The sequence below is a fragment of the Rhinolophus hipposideros genome (assembly GCF_964194185.1).
Source record: "Rhinolophus hipposideros genome assembly, chromosome: 8".
NCBI classification, from domain to species: Eukaryota; Metazoa; Chordata; class Mammalia; order Chiroptera; family Rhinolophidae; genus Rhinolophus; species Rhinolophus hipposideros.
This window is the reverse complement of record NC_138054.1, coordinates 76,829,723-76,851,723: the sequence shown is the minus strand read 5'-3', so window position 1 is coordinate 76,851,723 and position 22,001 is coordinate 76,829,723. Positions and strand designations below refer to the sequence as shown.

Sequence of the window (22,001 nt, the reverse complement as noted above, 5' to 3'; positions counted from 1 at the left end):
GTGAACTCCAGGTGGTTCACTGCACAACTGGGTCTTCATTTAAACTCAGTGGGTATCCAGGTGCCAGGCAGATCCCATCGGGCAGATAAAAACATTTTGGTACCAGGAGAAGGCTACTGAGACTAAAAGCACTGATTTTGGAGTCAGAGGACCTGGTTCAAGCCCCTGCTCTGCCACTTATGTTCTATAACCTATTTACTTCACTGTGCCTCAGTTTCCCTATTGATAAAGTGAAGATACGATAATAGCCTTCTCCTCATAGGGTTCTGTGACAGTTAAATGGCAACATGTACTTAGCAGGATATCTGGCATAGAATAATTTGTAAAAGGTAGTGACAAAGAGAGCTAACATGTATTAAGCATTTTATTGCCATTTCACAGATGAGGAAATTGAGGTTTGGAGAGATTAATAACTTGCACAAAATCTCACAGCTAGAGAGTGGTGGAGGCAAGAATCATCACCAGGCAGTACAGCTCTAGAGCTGTGCTCTTATCTGCTTATTCCATGGCAGATGGAAATACTGGGCCTCTGGCTTATACATCAGGCTCTTGTGAATTTGGTCAGCCAGAGACTATGGCCCTCAGGAAGCTTTGGCCCCTGAGAGTTTGAGCGTGCAGAGTTAAGGCTCCCACCCCTGTGACCAACTCTCTAAGCAGCCACTTGGCCTCTTTCCATCTCATTGTTTCCATTCAGCAACCCTCAGCACAGGGCTGAACAGAGGGAACTCTCAATCTACATTTGGCCACTATGGGGACAGAGCCAGGGGTGCAGTTTCCAGGCTCTCGGCCTCACATGGAAAGGTGCTGGCTAAGGTAGTAAATGGCCGTCAACTGTGATTGCATGGCCATCAGCTGAGTCTAGTTGGCCGTCAGCTGTAACCCGTAAGCCATTGGCCACTAATATAACTGCTGTGGCTATGCAAAATGGGGGCTAACAAAAAGGTGGTGGCTGAGCTAGCAAGAGCAGATTGCAGTTAGCAAGCAGCGGAGGGTTGCGGATCGTGTGGCTCCTGTTTCCTGTGTCTCCAACCCAGCTGCCAGCAAGAATATAGTGGTATGACTCCCCTACCTAAGGCTCCATGGGTCTTCCTTTTTGGCTTCACCATGTCCTGCATTCTTATGTGGGGAGCGGGAGCAGAGACCCTGCAGGCCGCCCTTCATGACAGCCACCTTATCCCCTTTCCTTCAGGTCACTTAACTTGAGAGGTTTCCAGGGAATGTTTCTACCAGTATCCAGAAGGAGAAGGATCTTCCAAACATCTACCCGGGGCAGATATGATCTCTTCCCAAAGCCCAGAGGCAGCGAGGTCTGGTAGAAAGATCATGGGCTTTAGCATGAGACCGCAGTTCAAATCCCAGCTCTGTTATGTATATCTTTGTGACCCCTGAGCCTCAGTTTCCTCAACAGTAAATGGAGGCTAATCATAGAACCAGACTCAGGACTGGATTAAATGAATGTAAACACATCTGGCATTCAGCAGACACTTAATAAATGAGTTATTATTTATTACTATTACTTCTCTCCAGCCTGTGAACTCCTCCAGGAGTTGTATTTCTGGGGCACTTCACAGAGTTACTGCTTAGTTATCATTTGCCAATTGTAGCAGTCATTCTCAGCCTCTTTCTCCATCTACCCCCTTCGTAAGTCAGGGGTCAACAATTTCCTGATGGCAGAGGTGGGAATCCTTATTCCCTGTTCCTCTTGTTTCCACACGGAGGCACATCAGCTGCCAGTTTCTGAAAGGAGGAGTTGGGGGATGGGACACGTCCTCATTGCATGGCAGGTTGTTTAGCACCTCCGATTCCTGCCCACTCCATGCCAGTAGGAGCCCGCAGTGGTTGTGACAAATGAAACTGCTTCTAAACCTCTCCAAAGCTCTCTAGGGGACAGAGCTGCCCCAAGTGAGATCCAATGTTGTAGACTAACTTCCAGGCCTCTTCCTCTGTCTTCTTCTGGGGGAGCGACAGAGGTCCCACTGTGATCCCCCCTATCCCTGCCCCTGTCAGGAGGAGGCTTGCAGCTGTGCTTGTGATGAACAGTAAATCAGCTGAAATGAAGTAAAGAATTAGCAAACCCACTGCACACAGACTGAAAGCCACATCAGGAATGAAGGGGACATTTTGATCTCCAGTTGCCTGTCTTCTGTATCCATTTCTCAGTTCATCTTGAACTTACATGGGGATGAGCATTGGGACTTTTGGGTGTCCTAAAACACCCTTTGGGTGCCCTGTGCTTGGTAGGTATTAGGGGTACTTTCTAATATCCCCTTCTTCCCAGTAGCCAAAGCAGCCCCACTCACCTCCCATTGACTACCATCCCTCCCAAAGGAAGGGATTTTCATGGCTCAAGGATTCATATCATCATTTTTCTTATTACAAAATCAATAAACAGACACATGATTCAGAGAAGGGGTGAGCCCTCAGCAACCCTTTCCCTCAGTCCGTGGCTTGGACCCCAGTCCTGGACTACAGCATCCAGCAGGAAAAAGATCCAGGAAAGTCTTTCCCTATCTTTGTAACTCACAGACAAGAGAATTGAGTAGGAGGTGAATTCTGCGGTCCTGGACCAGTGTGGGATGACAGGGTAGGTAGAAATGAAATTTGAACCCGATCTCTCAGAACCTTTCTTAAGCAGGGATGGTGAGAGAAAGGACATGCAGTTTAATAAATAACTAGACAGGGTCTGAGCATTTCTTTTTTGTGGTGGTGGGGAGCAGGAAGAATAGAGGTATGTAGGGGCCTAAGGTGGAAGGGGCCTAAGGAGAGAAATGGCACCTGGGGCCAGAGTGGATGAGGAATGATCTCTCAGCCTGGATTTGCCCTTCTTTAAAATCAGTGGGTTGGCCTCAGTGGCATCAGAGCAACTGGTGTGCTCTGACATGCTAGGATATCGGGTTCTAAGCCCGGGGGCTTTGGTACCAGAGCCCTGGGGATTGGAAGAGGCTGGCGGGCACTCCCAGAGAGGTCGAAATGGGCTATGTCTCATCCCCAGGCTGGTACTGGGGTTCTGTGGAAGTGAAGTAGTCCTCCAGGAAGGACTGCAGGTACTCGAAGGTAGGCCTCTCCTCTGGGTCCAGACGCCAGGTCTGCAACATGGCCTCGTACAGGGATGCTGGGCAGCCTGGCGGGCACGACATGTGGTAGCCATGCTCCACCTGTTCCAACACTTCCCGGTTACTCATGCCTGGAGGGTGGAGCTCTGTCAGTCAGGGGGCCCCGCCTCTCCCAAAGAGGCAGCCAGTTGGAAGTCCTTCCCCATGACCACCCTTCCACCTCCCCACTCCCCAGCAAACCTGGGTAAGGGACTCGGCCCTTGCTGATGAGTTCAGTGAGCAGGATCCCAAAGGACCACACATCTGACTTGATGGTGAATCTGCCATAAAGGGCAGCCTCTGGGGCTGTCCACTTGATAGGAAACTTGGTCCCTGGAGAGATTGGGGGAGAAAGAAAAGTTAGTGAAGGAGGTCCCTGGGAACAGCTGGATTAGAATAGTGTCTTTAGGATTGGGGTCCCTGAGCACAGAGGTCTCTGGGCATAATGGAAGGACCCAGTATCTAGCCAGCACTTACTGTGTGTCTAGTATAGTGCTGGGTACTTTACGAACATTGTAATTCTCATGGTAATAACACCTAACGTTTGTACAGTAAATCCTCACTAAATGTCATCAATAGATTCTTGGAAAGTGAGACTTTAAGAGAAACGACATATAATGAAACCAATTTTACCCTAGGCTAATAATTGATATAAACAAGAGTTAAGTTCCTGTGGCATATTTCTGGTCACAAAAACATCACCAAACTTCTAAATAAAGACTCAAAACACGTCTAATATTAAACATTGAAATCAATGTGAGCTATATATACATTAAAGAAAGATGAATAAAAACAAGTAAGATAATTATTTTCCAACCTGCTTATTCCTGTTCAGGGTCATGGGTGGCCTGAATTCCTCCAGGCAGCTCAACGCCCAAAGCGTGAATCCCCCCCACCCCACACCCAAAAAATGCCCTTTCATTGCAGGGCCACTCACACCCACACTCTCAGACTGGGCTGATAGAGACACACCCATTCACCTCCTGTACACAGCTTTAAGGTAAGGAGGAAACTGGAGAAACCCATGCATACATGGGGAGGACGTGCAAACTCCATAGAGACAGTGGTTCCAGTGGGAACTTAATGTTTTTTTCCTCATCAACATTACAACAAAACAACGTTGAACAAAATAATGTTATTTGAGGCCCTGCTGTGTAGCCTTTACTACATGCCAAGCACTGTTTTAAGTGATTTGCATGCATTAATTAATTTAACTCTCACAAAACCTCATGAGGTACATACTATTATTATCCCCATTGTACAGATGAGGAAAAGGAGGCACGAAGTAGGTAAGTAATTTATGCAGACCACATAGTTTATAAGTGGTTAGGATTCATAGCCAGGGATTCTGGCTACAAAGTTCACACTCTCACACTTTACTGTCTTTCCCTTGAGAATTGTAGCAGTACCTGGCACATAGTAGAGCTTGATAAGTATTTTTTGTCTTACTGTTGTCTGAATATTTTCATTTTACAGATGAGAACAGACAGCTCACAGACGTTAGGTGATGCCCAAGGCCACGTGGCTGGTAAGTGGAGGATTTGAACACAGAGTTGCCTCTTCCACTACATCAGGATGGGAGTGTCCCAGGTGGTCTGGGGTGGGGAAGGGTTCCTGAATATGTGGGGACCCAAGGTGGGGTGAGGCAGGGCACCTTGCCGGGGGTTGTACTCATTATCCTCGATGAGACGGGCCAGGCCGAAGTCAGCGATCTTGCACACCAGCTGCTCCCCTACGAGGATGTTGGCTGCTCTCAGGTCTCGGTGGATGTAGTTCATGCGCTCCATGTAGGCCATACCCTTAGCTACCTGGGGGCCAAGGTATGGAGAGATGGGAACACCATGGCTTGTTTGATGGTTCATTTGGAAAACCAACTTTCCAGATGAGGAGACTGAGCCTCAGAGACAGGCAGTGCCCTGCCTCAGGTCGCACAACTGATACAGTGGGTGGGGCTGCACATCCAGGGGTAGTCTAGGTGCTTGAAGGATTTGTGGAAGGTTAACAGCGGGGGGGGGGGGGGGGGGGTCTGAGAGATGAAGGCAGCTGTCCCAGTTTACCTGGGCTGCCATGTCCACCAACTGGGGCAGCTTCAAATCCTGGCCCTTCTGGTCCTTGAGGAGCTCCAGCAAGCTACCTGGGGAGAGGAACCCAGAAAATCAGCAGCAAGACCCTACCCCCAACTGCAGCCTAGCCTTCTCTCCCTTAGCCCCGCCCCTATCCAGAACCCGTCTCCTAAAGCTTGGCCCTATCCCCTGCCCCCAGCCCTCTAGTTTAGATCCACCCCCACTCAGGATCCCACAAAGTGCCTCAAAGATCTTTCCCAGGCCCGGCTCCTGCAGACACCCTGACTCTGCCCACATCTCATTTCTTCTCCTCTATCTTGCCTCCCTAGACATGCCCCACTCAGACTCCGCGCAAGACCCTTCCTCATTACAGATCTCTTTCACAAGCCCCGCCCACCATCCGACTACCCCCTCCCACGCCAGAGGCTCCGCCTACAGACCCAGACCCCGCCTTGTCTAACTTGGCCCGCCCCGACCCCCAGCACCCGGCCCCTCGCTCGGACTCTGCCCGTTGTTCCTCATCCCGTCACAGATTTCCACCGAGGGTCCTCCCCCAGAGACACCCACCTTAATTTTGCCCTAAATCCTGCCCCTCCCCCGACTCCGCCTTCTGACCCCGCCCCTCACCATGGCACATGAACTCCGTCACAATGTAGATGGGCTCCTCCGACACTACAGCATACAGCTGCACCAGCTTGTCGTGTCGCAGCAGCTTCATGACCTGCGCCTCTTCCAGGAAGGCCTTCGGGGACATGGTGCCCGGCTTCAGCGTCTTCACCGCCACCTTCGTGCTACCGTTCCATGTGCCTGCAGGGCCCCCACAGCAGCTCGTCAGGAGTCAGGACCGGCTCCCTGCCAACCCAAACTCTCAAGCCGACCCAGAGCCTCGGCCCCAGCCCCTGGTACTTCCATACCCAGCCACACATCCCCGAAGCAGCCGGTACCCAACCAGCGCTCCAGCGTGATGGAACTTCGGCTGATCTCCCAGGCGTCCTTGGCCAGGCCCAGAGTTTGTGGCTTCATTGTCGTGCAGACTGCCGTGAGCAGGTGGCACAGCCCATCGTTCACCTCTGGAGAGTGGGGTGTTGGAGGTCACAAGTGGGCCAGGACAGCCCACATTCCTCATCCCACCCCAGCCTCCAAGATCAGTTAGAAGGAACTAGGCCACAGGTGAGGTCATAGGCCAGGACAGAAGGCAATCCGCCCAGGGAAGGAGGAGGCACCAAGAGGCAGAGATGATGTCTGTATGGATTGGGGGCCTTCCCATTGGAGGTGGCCTTCAGCTGGGCCTCCAAGGGTCAGGTGGGATTCTCAGAGGTAGAAATAGAATGTGGCCCTTCCACGGGCCTCATCCTTGCCCTAACCAACTAAAGCAGAAACCTGGGCATGATTCTCACCTTCCCCTCAGCCCTGTAGCTCATCCTCCAAGGCAGTCATATTCTGCCTCCTAAACAACTCAGACATTAGGGGCATCTTGGGCTCAATTAAATGGATGGCCTCAGGCCTCGGTTACCTCTGGAATCCCACAGAGCAATGTCCTGGGTGAGAGTCCAGGCACGTGAGTTCTAGTCTTGGTCAGCCATTCCTCCTTTGGGAGACCCTTCCCTCCTCAGTCTCAGCGGGTTGGGTCAGCCATCTGCAGCACATCCAGCCCCAAGGGCCCGCCCTTACCAATGTAGTGCTGCACTAGCTCCTGCACCGAGTGGAACTGGGCCCGCGTGGTGATGTAGTAGCCACCTGTGTCCAGCTTGCGGATCTTGTAATGCTTCACGTGATCTCCTCTGGCCTGGTCCCAATCCCGAATGGACAGGGAGTAGGCACCTGTGGAGAAGGATCATCTTTGGACCTGCTTTCCTCCTTGTCTGCAGTCTGGAAACCAGGAGAAGCCCAGAAGGCTGGGGACTCTGACTCGGATGGCTGTGTCCCTTAAACCCACTCCCAGTCTTAGCTCTGCCCCTTCACCCCGTCCCCTTCTTGTCTCTGACCCAAGCCCCACCGCTCCTAGCCCCACCCTAATGGCTAGTCTGTCCCTGTCCAGGGCCAGCCATTGCAGTCCCCACCTTTGGTGGTCTCGCTCTCCCGAATGAGAAAGGCTCCCTGGGGATTGTCTGGGGAGAGCAGCTGCCTCTCTGCATCCTTCCTCCCGATCTTTCCAAAGTACCACCTGTTGGGAAGGGCCAACAATAGTCAGGTACACCCAGTTCAACCCTCAACTCAGCCTCCTGGGAAAAGTCACTTCATAAGCCAAGATTCCCTGTCCTCACCCTTAAAAGGGCACCTGCTGTATAGCCTGGTGGTGAGGATCACACAGAAGGGAAATTAGAATGCCTGGCACACAGTAGGTGCCTAGTAAGGTTAGGCTTCTCCTCTCTACTCTCTGAGTTTCTCTTAAATTTCTAGAAACCCAGTCACCGGTGACCTGGGTGCTGGTGATCAGGGTGCCAAGCAGTCCATTAGTCCATCTCATTACTGCCTCTCATAAGTTCCTTTTACAGATGAGGAATTTGAGGCTAGGAGAGGGAAAATAACCTACCCACAAGGCCAGCTGATGAGCTCTACTGGCAATCTTTTGCCAATCACCCTAGTTCTTTTCCCACCACCCCAGGCATTTACTCAAATTCTTCTCCTCATACCCACCCCCAAACCCTTTCCTCCTTTGATCCAGAACGACACGCTTTCCTGCTTCTCTTCCTCTCTTTCTGACTGCTCCTGGCAGGCTGTGACTGCTGCTTTTCCTCCACTCTCTTACATTTGGATGTTGTTCTAAGTCCCAACTTCAACCTCAGGCCTCAAGCATTTCTGGTCTGTCAGGTAGACTTCTTGGGATGGAATTGTAGCCTCAAACCAACTGTGAAAGTACACTGGGGAGTTGAAGTGACCACAGGTGTCATAGAAGACTCAGATGTCATTTGATCATTAAATTGCGCCATGACTATCTTGGGCTCAATTAAATCAAGGGAGTTGGCAGCCTCAGTGAACTCTGGGATTGTCAATCCACACCTGGGTATTAGACACAGTTTGGAGAACATGGGAAGGCATTGGCAAATGGAGTGTCCAGGAGGGTAGGCAGGATGGGGAAGGAAGAACTGTTGATAGACTGCATAGACAAGACACATTGCCAAGGTTTTTCAAAGCTCTGTCCCCCCCCCGCCCCCTGCAACATGACATCAGCTACTTCCTTAACAATTAATATAGTAATAACAGCACTTTGTGTCAGGCTCTGCTTTAATACACACACGTATTCACTGCATTCTTATAACAATGCTGTGAGGTAAGTTCTATTATTAACCCCCATTAGACAGATGAGGAAATTGAGATACCTGTGGTTAAGCAATTGTCTAAGGCCACAGACTCTTAAACTGTGTTGCCAGAATAGGAACCCAAGCTGTCTGATCTAGGGCCTGCACTCTTAACCATGACACTGTTCTTAAGAACGACACTGCACTGAGTGCCTTTCAGGGCCTTGTGACATTGCCCCCAAGGTGTCAAAACAAGCATGAACCCCCCCAAACCTCCCATCTTCTTTGTCATCACCCCTTCTCTCCTCCATTCCTCCTACTACCCTCCTCAGATGAAGGCCTCGCCCCACTTGAGCTCTGGACCCCCTCTACTCCCCTCTGCTGGGGATGCCTCTCCCTCACCAATCAGCATAGTTTTGAAATCAAGGCCTTATCAGCAACCTCTCCATCCCACAGTCTCTACATATGCCTATATGTCTCCCTTCCCCAAAGGAAACTGTTCTAAGCCCTATCTTGCCATCAACATTCTGCTATATCTCTCACCTTCCCTTCACTTGAAAAAGCACTTCACACTTGGGTCTCTACTTCCTCACCTCCTACTCCTTCCCAGGCTCTGCTGTCTGGCCTCCACCCCACTTCACACAGAGAGATCTCTCACCAAGGTCACCTCCATTGCCAAATCCAGTGGCAGCCTCTGATACTCCCTCTCTTGTTTCCTGAAACTTCTCCTCTGCCCTCTTGGCTGCTTTGACATGGCCTGGCCTGGTTTTCCAGCAGCTCCTTCTCCTTCAATGGCAGCTTTCTCCAAAGTTGGATCCTAGGGCCAATCTCTCTCACTCCCTTCCCTCTTCCTTCACCCTCCTAGGCAGCTTTAATTATTATCTCCACTCTAAAGAGTCCCAAATTTCCACCCAACCCAGATGTGCCCTCTGCAAGAGCCACAGCAAGCAAACAAAGAACCTTAGTGCCAATTAGGTGAAGATGCTCCTTCCTCTGGGCTAATTCAGAGGCATGGCTTGGCGTGGGCTGGGCACCTCTCATACAAAGTACAATCTAATCTATTTGCTGGCAGTCTCCTCCACCTGGGTGTTCCTCTCCATGAACCTCAACCTGACAAATCCCTGCTAGAACGTGACCTGCTCCTGTGTTCCCCACATTAGCAAATGGCACCATCATCCAGTCAATTCCTCAAGAAGATTTTGGGCCACCCTGGATTCCTCCCCTCCCCGTACCCCAGTGGCAAATCAGTCACCAAGTCCTGATGACTCTCACTCTGCAGTCTCTCCAATCTCCCTTTTCCCATATAGGTATGTATATGTGAGGATAAAAATTTTTTATGAGTCTCAGTTTTCTCATTTGTAAAATGGAGACAATAGTAATATCAATAGTGTTATGTGAGAATTAAGTGAATCAAGGTAGGTAAAATATCTGTCATAGTATCTCAAGTATATAAAGGTACTCCATGAATGATAATTCCCTGCCTTCTTCGTAGAATTAATTCTAAGTAATGCCCCCTTACATTTGTTTAGCACTTTATAATTTTTTGAAGCTCATACACTGTTATCACTGATATATATATGTGTATATATATACATATATATACATATATATGTGTATAATGCTTAGCCAGACTATCAGGGTTCAAATACCAGCTCCACCTACTTACTAGCCATGTGAACCTGGGCAGGATATTTAACTTCTCTGTGCCTTAGTTTCCTCATTTGTGAAACAGGATAATATTAGTTTCTAACTCCATTAATACATAGAAAGCACTTTGAATAGTTTCCAAAACATAGTACATGCTAGATAAGTATCACCTACTATTATTATCATCTTTATCTTCTTTTAGTCTCTAAATGACCTTACAGAATTATAGATAAGGAGACAGAGTGGAGCTGTGACTTGCCCAAGGTAACCTTGAGTCTGAACTCCAGAGTCTTATCCATAGGGCTGGTTTCCCCCCAATCCCTACTCACTCTTCAGCCTGGATGGAGTCCACAGGGGCCACGTAGTTGCTGGGAATGTAGCCAGTTCTTCCGGAGCTGAGGGACCGAGCCTCCCACCAGTCACCCTCACTGCAGACACAGAACAGTGGGTGTCAGCAGCCACCCCATCTCTGGTGCACCTTGGGGCCAGGCAGGGCCACACAGAGGATCATGTGGGACTGGTCCTGCCAACCCCTTACCTTGGACACACATACCTCAGTGCTTTTGTCTGTCTTGCCCCTAGCCACTGTGGCTGCCCTAGGAGACAATTCCCTGCAGAAGGAATGTATTTGGGAACATCTAGACTTCCCGGCTTTCTCCTCTGGCTTCTCAGCTGGGATGGCAGTGGATAGCTAACTAGGTAGATCAGTTCACCACTGAGATCCATCCCCCTCTGAATGGTACATATTTCCTTCTAGATAAAATCCAGACTTCTCAACATGGCTTAAAAAGCCCTGCAGAGGGGTGGCTGGTTAGCTTAGTTGGTTAGAGCACGATGCTCCTAACACCAAGGTTGCTGGTTCGATCCCCACATGGGCCACTGTGAGCGGCACCCTCCACAACCAGATTGAAACAAGAACTTGACTTGGATCTGATGGGTCATGGAAAAACACACTTAAAAATAAATAAAATTTTTTAAAAAAAGAGTTAAAAAAAAGTCCTGCAGAATCTGCTCCCACCCACCTTTCCAGCTTCTGTTCTCTGATCTGCACCTCATACTTTATGATCCACCTAGACTGCACCACTTTGTGGTTTCCAGAAGTCATTTTTTATTCTAATTCTCTCTCATTTTCTCTTCTTCTTTTCTCACTTTTCTTCAATGTGCATTTATTTTTCTAGTATCAGCTTAGAAATCACCTCCTCCAGGAAGCCTGCCCTGATCACCACTGCCCTGGAGACTATGTTTGGTATTCTTTCTGTGCCAATAGTTCCTCATGCTCCCTCCCCCAGTAACAATCACCCAGAGTTGTTATTGTCATATATCTGTGTCCCAAAGTAGGCTGGAGCTTTCTGAGGACAGGGACAAGGTAGAATTCCTCCTTGGGTCTTGCTCCCAGCCCAGGCCATGACCTGAAGTGGGTAGCCTGGTCACTTACGTGTTGTTCAGGATGTGGAACTTCTCACCCTTGGTGAAGGGGAGGTCATCTTCTGTCCGGGCCTCATAGTCATATAGGGCAATGAACAGGGTCACACCAGTTCCTGCAGCGTGAAGGCTACTCAGTAAAGCAGAGCATAGGACACCAAGAGGGCTGCACCCCCAGAGTCCTGCTCCCCAACCAGGTGCTGTGCCTCCCCACTACTGCAGTGCCCTGCTTCCCAAAGGCCTTTGGAGTCCAGTGGATTTCTGATTCGGGCTTTACAGCTTGGTTCCCCATGGATTCGGGACACATACCTTCAAGCTCATCCTTCCCACCCCCCTAGGGAGTCCCCAGTTCATCCACTCCTCCTCTTGCCCACCGCCATTTGCAGGGTTCCTCTCTCACACGGGGACAGAGGTATGTCTCCCTCTCAGGCTGGGGTTTCTGAGGGTAGGGCTAAACATCCTCCCTCTAACTGCACACTGAAAGCAGGGCCGTGTCACCCATGGCATCCTGGAGGCTCCCAGGACAAGTCTATGTCTTGCCTTTTCCCAGGGCCCAGGGAATGCCTGCCGCCAGCCTACTGAACTCACCTGATATGCCCCCGACGGTGCCCCCAGCAATGAAGCTGGGGCTGGTGGGCTGAGGCGAGAAATTGTTGTAGTTGGGGATATGGGCAAAGGAGGGCGCAGGCCGGGCCTCAGTAGGGTCAGGGCCATAGCGGTCCGAAGCCCCATAGCTCCTGAAGTCCCCTTCCAGGCCAGCATTCTCCTTGGGCCCTGGCTCCAACTTCTTGCAGAATACACAGCCCATTCCAGGTGCCCTGCTACAGAATGGGGGCATGCCTCACTTGGGGGCCTCTCCCAGATATGCCCCCCATGCATATATGCAGGCACGTGTGTGCATATATGCACACACACACACACACACACACACACACCACTCCCACACAGGCACGCAGCTTCCCCTCTCAGGCCTGGAGTGGTGGGTCTTCCCTAGTGAGGGAGAAGGGTGGGGCAGGGCCACCCTGGGCTCTACCTCCCTCTCAGGTGCCGTAATGTGTTTGGAGAGAGTATGTGTATCCTCAGTGGGACTGGTTTTCTGCCTTGAAGTGTTGCCATGTTTATTTATATATTTTTGCCTTCTATTGCTTCAATATGTTGTATTCCTGTGATCCCTTCAGAATGCTGTGTGTCGTCTGTCTCTTAAGTATTTGTGAGTTTGCTTGTACACACATTCACAAAAGGCTGCATACACACAGACACACCCACGAGCAAACTCACAAATACTTAGAGACACACAAAAGACAGACAAGTATAGTGTCTGGCTTTATGAGTGTGTACATGTGTAATGTTTCTGTGCAAGAGTGTGTGTGTGTGTGTGTGTGTGTGTGTGTGTCGCTATGCATGCAAGTCTGTATGAGTAGGAGCTCTATGTATGTGTGTCATCATCATGTGCACGAGCATAGCCCTGTGTGGAAATACATGTGTCTGTCTGTGTGTGAGTATCCGCGTGTGCGGGTCTGTGGAAGTCTGTGTGAATGTTTGTGCATGTGTGTGTCTCTCTGTGTATGTGCATGTTACGTAGCGATGTGTGTTTGGTGTGAGTGTGTGTGAGGGCTGTGTGCCTGCACCTGGAGATTCCCTGCAGAGGGGGATCAAGGCCATTTCCTGCAGCAGGTCCAGCCTCTGGCCTCTCCAGCTGCCTCATTCTGGCTCCCCCATCTGTTACTTAGCAACAGGGCCCTTGTAGGAGGAGGGGGCGGTGAGGAGTTGTGGGGCCCAGGAAGGCCATCTCCATCCCACTTCCTGACCCTGAAAGCCCTGGGCCGGGCTCTCCCCACTCACCCCTCAGGCTCTTACTCATTGGTCAGTGGGTCTGCCGCATGGTCCTTGGGAGGGGCCAGAGACCTGAGGGTGAGACAGAAGGACATGGAAGGTGAAGGCTCTGCCAATGTTCCTGCCAGCTAGCTGCCAGCTTCTGCCCTCTTCAGGAAGCCAGAAGGCCTGGGCTCCGCCCCAGCATGACTTCTGCCTTCATTTTGCTTCCCACCGCCCCTGGCGCACTTACATATTCTTACATACACACCACCCACACTGACTCTCACACTCATATCCACCTGACACACCAACACGTTGCCATATACAGTAACAGACACGAACAAGCAACAATCGCACACCAATACTCACAGTGTATGCTTGCATGAACAGGCTAACCAACACAAACTAACTCTCACACGAGCCCAAGCTCTGACACACAGAAGCGCATACAAGCGTGCGTGCACAAACACACACACACAAGCGCGCTGCCTCTCAGGCTAACAGACTTGTACACTCGGACACTCATATTTTAGTGTTAGACCCATCTGTCTAATTGGATTCCTATCAAGCCATGTTCAGTTTACTCTTGGGTTGCCAGTCACTGTCTCCTAAAAACAAGTCCTTCCTTTGGACGCTGCCTCTGCTCCCAGCCTGAGCTGGGCAAACCCCAGCAGCCCAGGGCTACAACTGGTGGCAGAGTGAAGGTGAACACCTACTTCCAGAGCTTGCTCCTATCCTCACATCAGGGAAAGGCCCAGGTCAGAAGCCAAGGCCACCAGTATCCTGGGGAGCCTACCAACGAGCCAATCCTTTCAGGGTAGCTGTGTTCCCTGAGCAACATGCTGGCAGGTCATTGAGCAAGGGCTCCCCACGCCCTACCAGAAACTCTGCCATTGCAACACTCAGAGAGGAACTGCTGGAGAGAGAGCTCAGTTTCCTAAGATGCGAGAGGAATGAAAAGTTGCAGGATAGGGTCAACCCAGTAAACGCTGATTTCCCTCAGAGGGCTAAAGGCCTCTGTCTTACCTTTCTTGACCCCCAAGTCCAGTTCCCCTTATGGATATACTCCTCCTTTTCTTTCTGGGTCCTGCCCCTCCTACCAAGCACCACTCACCTCTTCCAAGAAGCCTTCCTGGATCCACCAGGTCCAGCTGCCTAGACAATGGTTCTGTCACATCAGTGCCCTGACTCCACTTGAACCCTACCAGCCCCTCACCCTGGAAGGGGGGAGCTGACACCCGTGTGGTGAACTGTGAGGCAGGCTGTGGTGTGAAACCTAAAATAGCCCCTGTTCACCAAACCATTGCGGAGATGAGATGTTCACCTCAGGACCCATACCTTGGGGCAAAACCACTGTGTCCCGAAAGCTCCAGGAGGTTGCAGGGCTGGTTTAGGGCCAGGGAGAGAATGGAGGTAGGGATGGCATCCAAGGCTTTCAGGCACTGAGGGGACAGGTGGGGGTAAGATGACAACAAGGGTTACAGGGTGAGAATGGAGGTCTTCTCGCAGGAAGACACATGCTCATCTCAAGTGGCACACAGGGCCTATACTCAGATCCACACAGCCCTCCTGACACATTCTCATACACTTACATTACCTCAGCGACCCACGGCACCTCCTGCAGAGACTCTGAGCTCCTCTATACAGATTCACAGACACATACATCTTCAAGGATACCTACACCCCCATGTACATACACCTCCAGCCCTCACCCATCTACACACACACACACAGCCTCTCCATAAGAATAGCATATACAGAATTTATAGCACTTACTATGTGCCAGCCACAGCATTAAACACTTTACACATATTGCCTCTTTTTATTCTCATAACAGCCCTAAGAGGTAAGTATTATTATTATTGCTAAGGCAACTGAGGCACAGAGAGATTTAGAAACTTGCCCAAGGTCACACAGTTGATGTGTCCTGGCGTTTGGCTCCAGAATCTGAGCCAGTTCTTTCTGTTGCCTGGTCACAGACATGGATAATTACAGCCATTCTTACAAACATGCACAGATGCATGGAGCCCCCATAGGGACACAGAGAGATAGATACAGCCCTCCCTGAGGTGGCAGACTCACACAGAGCTCCCCTCTACAAGAGACACAAACTTATACAAGCTCTTGGGTCCCCACGTAGGGACAATGTTGCCACTTGGGTATATATTACTACAGTGTTTTAAAATCAGCCTAAGGGAAGCCTGGAATTCTGCATGCCTGGAATGGGGTGGGAATTCAGAAACTGTCAGCCTCTGAGAAAGAGGCAGAGGGGCTCTGTGGGCTGAGGAAGAGCCTGGCAGTTCTGACACCATGGGCAGTAGGCAGCAGGGTTCGCTCTCAGGGTTTTGTACTCCAGGCCTGATGGGGACCACAGCCCGGGGCTAGGCCTGGCCCTTTGAACAGCAGTATGTTGAGAGGGTTAGGGAATGTGGGTGAGGGTGTGGGGCACAAGGTCTGGCATCCGCATGGCCCAAGGCAGTGAGGGGGGGCCACACTGAATGGGACCACGCTCATATGGCTTTGTCAGAGGAAAGAGATGGGGAGAGACAGAGAAAGAAAAGGCAGGTACAGAGAGACAGAAATTGAGAGATACAGAGAGACATAAACGCAGGCAGAGAGACAAAGAGAAACCCAGTATGGTATGCTGGTACTATACTAGCACTTAAAAGGGGAAAAAAAGGCCCTGATTTGTAGCATTTGCTGATTTCCATGGTGTAAATATTCCCACCATGGCCGATTTCAGGTTACCGAAGTGACTTCCTGAATGTGGGGCTGGAGAGAGATTTGCAGAATCAGCTCCCCAGAGCCTGAACTAGCAGGCTCTACACTTCACTGCCAGAAAGAAACAAAGAGAAAGAGACTGAGACCGAAATGAGTAGAGAGACAGAGACAGAAAAAGAGAAAGGCAGAGATGAAGAGAAAGAGTCAGAGACAGAACTAAAGAAACAAAGACAGAAAAGAGAGAGAGCAGGCTGCGTCCTCTGTGCTCAGACATCTACATGAAAATAGTCCCCTCCTCCCCAACTCTCTGTCCTGGCCTAGCTCTGATCCCTACTAGTGCCACCAATTCTTTGGAGAGTAACTTGACTTCCTAGAAGTCTGGGTGGCAGTAACTATTAGTTTTAAAATGCGAATTTACTGAACACCTATTCAGTGCCTGGCATTGTACCAAGCAATTCCCATGCATGATCTCACTTAGTGATTCTATAAGGTGGGTTTTACTATTACCCCTATTTTATGGATAGGGACTTGAGTCTGTTAATGAATATGCCTCTTGAACATCTGGTTGACAGGAAGCGGCTTCGAGAGGCTCATCTGGGTCAAAAATCAGGTTGTGGGTGTCAGAGCTGAGGTGTAACCCTGGAACGTGGTGCTCCAGCCTTCATTATCTCCTCTGTGTGGCCCTCCCCAACTCTTGGACCTTGCGTGAATGACAGCCCTCTGAACCTCAATTTTTGCATCTGTACCTTCTGTGCAGTCATTGGGAAGGCTTAAAGAGATGTGGCTCTTGCTCAGGGTGCAGTGGCTAAGTGAGACTGAGAACCACAAGCAGAAAAGCTAAAATGGCCCCCAGGAGCCATTAATCAGTCCACCCCCCTCTCGTGTGTGTGTGTGGGGGGGGGGGAAGTGACTTGCTGGAGGTCAAATAGCCAGACAGGGGATTCAAAGCCAGGACTATTAATTCAGTCCCAGAATTCTGTTCCCGGCACCATGGCTGTATTCTCCAAAGCCTAAGCAGGAGGTCATGCTGTCCCTGACTAGAGAATGTCATATTTCCTACCCAGCCCCTGGCCAAAAGAACACACCACCGCTGCCCATATGGCAGCTGGCCACCCAGCAGGGAGCCTGCCTCCTTCCTACCCCTACTCCTGGACATAGGAATCCCTGGCTCACTCATCCTGTCTTGAGGGCCACACTTCCCAAAGCCACATAAGGGCTTTGATGTTTCCCCCAACTCAGCCAAGTAACTGTAGGATCTGGAGACAGGTTTAGGTGCAAATTCTACCTGGCCTGACAAGTAGCTTGAGATATTGGGTAAGTTACTTCACCTCTCTGAGCTGCAGTTTCTTTGCCTAGAAAATAGGAATATAAATCTCTACCTCAGAAGATTGCTTGTGAGCATCAAATGTGGTCAAGCCCCTGAAAACATCAAGCACACAGTAGATGCTCAGTGAACTTTCACTTCTGCTCCTTTTTCCCTTGAGGAAGGCCCCCTCCAAGGCTGGAAGAGGAGGAGTGGCCAGGCTGAAAAGAAAGAGAAGTTCCCTGGGTGAGGTGGGTGGGCTGAGCTGGCCCAAGCTGCCCGGGGGATTTCACCAAAAGAGAACTGGGACTTTGGGCAGCAGACAGGAAACCGCGATCCTGCAAGAGTTCCGGCTTCTCCTTAGGGCTCTGACAGGGCCAGGGACAGGCCAGGGCTGGAGGGGCAGGGCACAAGTCTCAGCCCCATGGCATCCCATCCGTTACCAAGACCGGACCCCCCCTGACTGAAGGCTTCCATTCCTCACTGAGACACTCCACCCCTCATGGAGCTCCAGTGCCCTTACTGAGCCCTCTTCTCCTTCACTGAGGCTCCCACCTCTCATTGACCCTCCAACCATCTCCTACCAGGCCTTCTTGAGGTCGTACCACCCCACCCCAGAACACCCAGGACGAGGACTTACCCCATTCTGACTCTACTACCCTGGTAGGGCCAGGTGTGAGGGATAGGGGAGAGGAAGTGTAGGGCAAGGACAGGGAGGGCACCTATCTTTGCCACACTAGCTTTACCCTCTATATGGTCCTGAGGGTGTCAGATGAATTTTCTTCACTTCTTGTAGGTAAAAGTGGTTTCTCATCTGTTGCTGAAAACATACCCATCAGCCTCTAAAACAGGAGTCTTTAGGAACTTGAGATTCTTGGGAGCTGGGAGACATGTGTGGTCCAGGAGGAGCTTAGGAACAGGAGTTTAGATTCCACAGTGTGGTCAGGCAGGAAGCCCCTGCCCCAGGTCCCCCCTTAGGCCTGCTGGAAGGGCCCTTACTCTCTCTTCTCTGGCTCTGGGACCTCACTACCCATCCTCTCAAGGTCTGGCCACTTCCTTTTCCACATCAACCCCAGGTGGCTGCAGAGAACACCCAAATACCCACACCTATTCTCCGACACTCATGCTCATTCACTCAATGCCCAAACCCTACTCACAAACACTCTCACACCCTCACTCACAGCTTCACACCCACTGAGGAGCAGGAGCCAGCCCTGAAACCCATGAATCCCATATCTTCTTGTACCATTCCCCTTCACCCATTCCCTTCTCCAGAAGTTTACATAGGATTTGGTAGGGATGAGGAGGGAACTTAGGCCTCAGCTCCTTCACCACATCAGGGACAAAATGCCCAGGACTCTGGATCCCTACTGTTGGCCCTGTCAGTCATTGACTCCCAAACCTCCATCTTCCCATCTGTGAAATGGGAACAGAGCTCTGCTCTCCCACTACCACCACCAACAGCAGAAGGAGGCAAAAGGACTCAGAATCACTGGGTGTGGCACCATGGGGGTTGGGGACAGATTTCAAACCTGCTGACATTCCCTCAACAGATCACAAACATTTATTTATTAGACGTCAACTGTGTGCTGGTCCTTGGAGGCCCTGTCAGGCTTTCTGGTTTTTGAGAAGGTGAAGGGGAGGTTCCCTGCGGTCAGTGATAAATAACTCTTAACCTCTCCAGGACACTGGGCAAAAAATGCTTTCTGCACCTGATTCTCAGGACTGGGGATAAGGTGGGATGTAGGCGCTGGGTAGGGACAGAGAGCATTTCCACCTATAATTCAAATGAGGAAAATGAGGTCCAGAGAAGCCCCATAACTTGCCGAAAGTCACACAGTAATCAAGGGCCAAGTCTACCCAAGTTCCTGAATCTGCAGATCGCCCACCCCAGGATCCCTGAACACCGAGCATCATCGCTTTACTTCTCAGTTCCGCAGCCCGCCTCCGATTGAGAACACAAAATGGGGGCGGAGAGGGGACCAAAGGGGACTGTGAGGGCAATATGCACTACAGTAGCCAAGCGCCAGGCTCTGCCTCTCCGCCCTCTTGTTACCATGGTGACAGCCCCTCCCGGCAATCACGGTCAAAGGCAGGATTTCCGTCGGGGCAGCCAGCAATTCCCGGATCCCGAGGGGGAACGTGGACCGAGACCGCCACTGCGGGCGGGGAAGGGGCACCCAGAGAGGCCTATCCCTGTTGAGGGCGGGGACTTCCCCAGGAAGCCGGGACCCACGCCTCTAGCGCCTTGAAGGAGTCCCCTCTGTATGTACAGCCCGCCGACCTGTGCGGGGTGGGGAGGGGGCTGATAGGTAGCCGCCTCCGCTCCACCCGCCCCGCCCCCCGGCTGGCTACAGGCTTCACCCCCGACTTTTGCCGATTCCAGATTGGAGGACTTCATGGAACCCCGGAATTGCGCCCTACATTCTGCATCCTCCACAAATGGCTCTCCTTGACCCCCTTCCAGCAAACTCCCACACCTGATCCCTCCAGTCCCCTCACCTGGTTCCCTTCGCCCAGACCCCTCAGCTTCTCCCCAAACACTCAATTTCAAGGTTCCCTCAGTTTCTCCACCAGCCACTTTTGGGGGTCCCTTTTGTCCCTCTCCCCCGATTCAGCCCCCTTCCCAAATTATATCAATCTCACTGAAGAGGTTCCCTCCGTCTTCCCCACCAGACCTTTTTTTGGGCCCCTTTAGTCTGCTTTCCATATAGTCCCTCACCCTCCTCCCCACATTTTATCACTCTTACTCTCCAGGTCTCCCGTTTTCCTCTTTAGCTTCTTTTCGGGGTGGGGCCGCTTTGGCCCTCAACTCCCTCAGCCCCCCTCCCTAAATTCAGGCTTACCCCACCTAGTCCTCCCTCCAGGGCCGCGGGCAGGCCAGGGGCGGGGCACCGCGCTGCCCCTCCAGCCCCACCTGACGGCCGCCTACCTGGTGCCAGGGGAGGCGGCTTCTGACGAACCTCAGGGCGAGCCAGCTGGGCTCCCAGCAGCCACAAGTGCCGACGTGTGGAGGGAGAAAACTGGGGTACTGCCCGCCTCTGACCGCCGCCCCCTCTGGGCAGGGAGGAGGAAGCCGTCTCGGACTTCTCTTATTGCAGCCGCAGCGGCAACAGCGGTGGCGGCAGGGAGAACTCGCAGTCACGCCCCTGCCCCAAGCTGCCGGCAGCGGGGAGGGGCCCTCAAATCCCAGGTCCGCCCGCCCCCACTTTTTGTCTCGGTTACGGGGGTCGGCTCTCCCACCCAGCTCCTCTCCGCAGACTTGAACCCCCAGGACAGACTTCTTAAGAGCCTCTTCCAAGGGGACAGGTTCCTGCTGCCACCCAGAAGCACCTGCTCCTTTAGAATCATTGCATTTGAGGTTAAGAAGGTTAAGAGGGGCTTTTCTCTATCATTGAAGCCCCCATTTTGCAGCTGGGAAAACTGAGGACCAGATGAGGACAGGCCTTATCCAAATTTTTTCACAGCCAGTTGACCTCACACTGCTGTGACCAGACCCATTTTAGATCTAGTCACCATGCGTGGCCATCCTCAGGGGCTGCTAGGTGCTGGAGACACAGATGTCGGACAGTGGGAGCTGCAGGAGACCCTTTCCTTAGGAAACTGCTTTTCAGAGCAATCAGCCATCAGGCCATACTGACAGCAGGGGAGGGTGTCAGCCACCCCCCCACACCCAAGTTTTAGAAAAACCGAGTATCTTCCTCTATCACAGTTCCAGCCTTTCCAACTAGCAGGGATCCCTGAACCCCCTCACCCTGGGTTTCAATCCCCCCTCTGGCCACTGTTACTTTTTTAGCCTTAAACTAAGGACAAGGAAAGTCCCTCCTGTCTGGGGAAGAAGAGATGAGTGAAAGAGGGCTGTTTGGTGGAGGTGTGTGTGTGTGTGTGTGTGTGTGTGTGTGTACACGTTGGGAGGCCGGGAGGGTGTGTGAACACAGATGTGTGTGTGTGTGCGCGTGCACTCGTGCATGAGATTGTAGTCAGTGAACACGATGACTGCAATTTTGCAATCAACTGGGACACATTCTGCATGTGTGAAAATAGGAATGTTTGTGAATGCCTGTGTGTGCGTGTGCACTTGTACATGCACCAAGGTGTATCCCAATGTGATTGTGGGGTGGCAGACTATGGTGGAATGCAGGTAAGAAGGCTTTCTCCTTAGGAAAATGAGAGAAGGAATGGGGAGGAAGACACCGGGAAGGAGATGAAGTGCAGGAACTTGGGAAGGATGGCCTCATTCTTGCTGGGCACCATCTTCTCCACTATCAAGCACTAACTGACTGGCCATTGGTCCATGTGTTTTTTGTTTTAAAGACAGCTTTTTGGGGGGCGGGGGGCAATATTGGGGAACAGGGTGTTTCTCCAGGGCCCATCAGTTCCAAGTCGTTGTCCTTCAATCTAGTTGTGGAGGGCGCAGCTCACTGGCCCATGTGGGAATCCAACCGGCAACCCTGCTGTTCAGTCCTCGCGCTCTAACCCATGAACCATCCGGCTGCCCCCAGTCCATGTGTTTAATGAACAAACAAACATTTACCATTGCCTGTCAAGTTGCCAGCCTTAGAGAACACAGAGATGAAAGAGACTGATCCCTGTCCCTGAGCAGTGGTGGGGGGGGAGGGGGTGTCCCCAAATCTATCAGGCTTTCTCTGTCATCCTTCAAGATCTGGCTCCTCAGGACGCCTTCCCTGATTGCCATCCC

General features: G+C 51.5%; 1 protein-coding gene across 11 annotated transcripts; it reads right to left on the bottom strand.

Annotated features, from left to right (window-relative positions):
• Window positions 1-347: 347 nt before the first annotated feature.
• Window positions 348-20,453, bottom strand: FGR (FGR proto-oncogene, Src family tyrosine kinase). 11 transcript variants are annotated; one of them, XM_081056224.1, is made up of 15 exons: window positions 20,235-20,368; window positions 17,379-17,523; window positions 14,617-14,720; window positions 13,306-13,368; window positions 12,052-12,284; window positions 11,477-11,579; window positions 10,371-10,469; window positions 7,216-7,319; window positions 6,827-6,976; window positions 6,070-6,225; window positions 5,783-5,962; window positions 5,150-5,226; window positions 4,747-4,900; window positions 3,294-3,425; window positions 1,470-3,184 (listed from the first exon to the last, which is right to left on the bottom strand). In XM_081056224.1, the coding sequence occupies exons 5-15, from the start codon at window positions 12,269-12,271 to the stop codon at window positions 2,976-2,978; spliced, it is 1,584 nt and encodes a 527-aa protein (XP_080912350.1). In that variant the 5' UTR covers window positions 12,272-12,284; window positions 13,306-13,368; window positions 14,617-14,720; window positions 17,379-17,523; window positions 20,235-20,368; the 3' UTR covers window positions 1,470-2,975. The 11 variants fall into 11 exon arrangements, with proteins under 11 accessions (XP_080912348.1, XP_080912350.1, XP_080912354.1 ...); XM_081056228.1 differs by having other exon boundaries at window positions 13,321-13,368; window positions 20,235-20,361; XM_081056219.1 differs by lacking the exon at window positions 14,617-14,720 and having other exon boundaries at window positions 13,321-13,368.
• Between the last annotated feature and the right edge of the window lie 1,548 nt (window positions 20,454-22,001).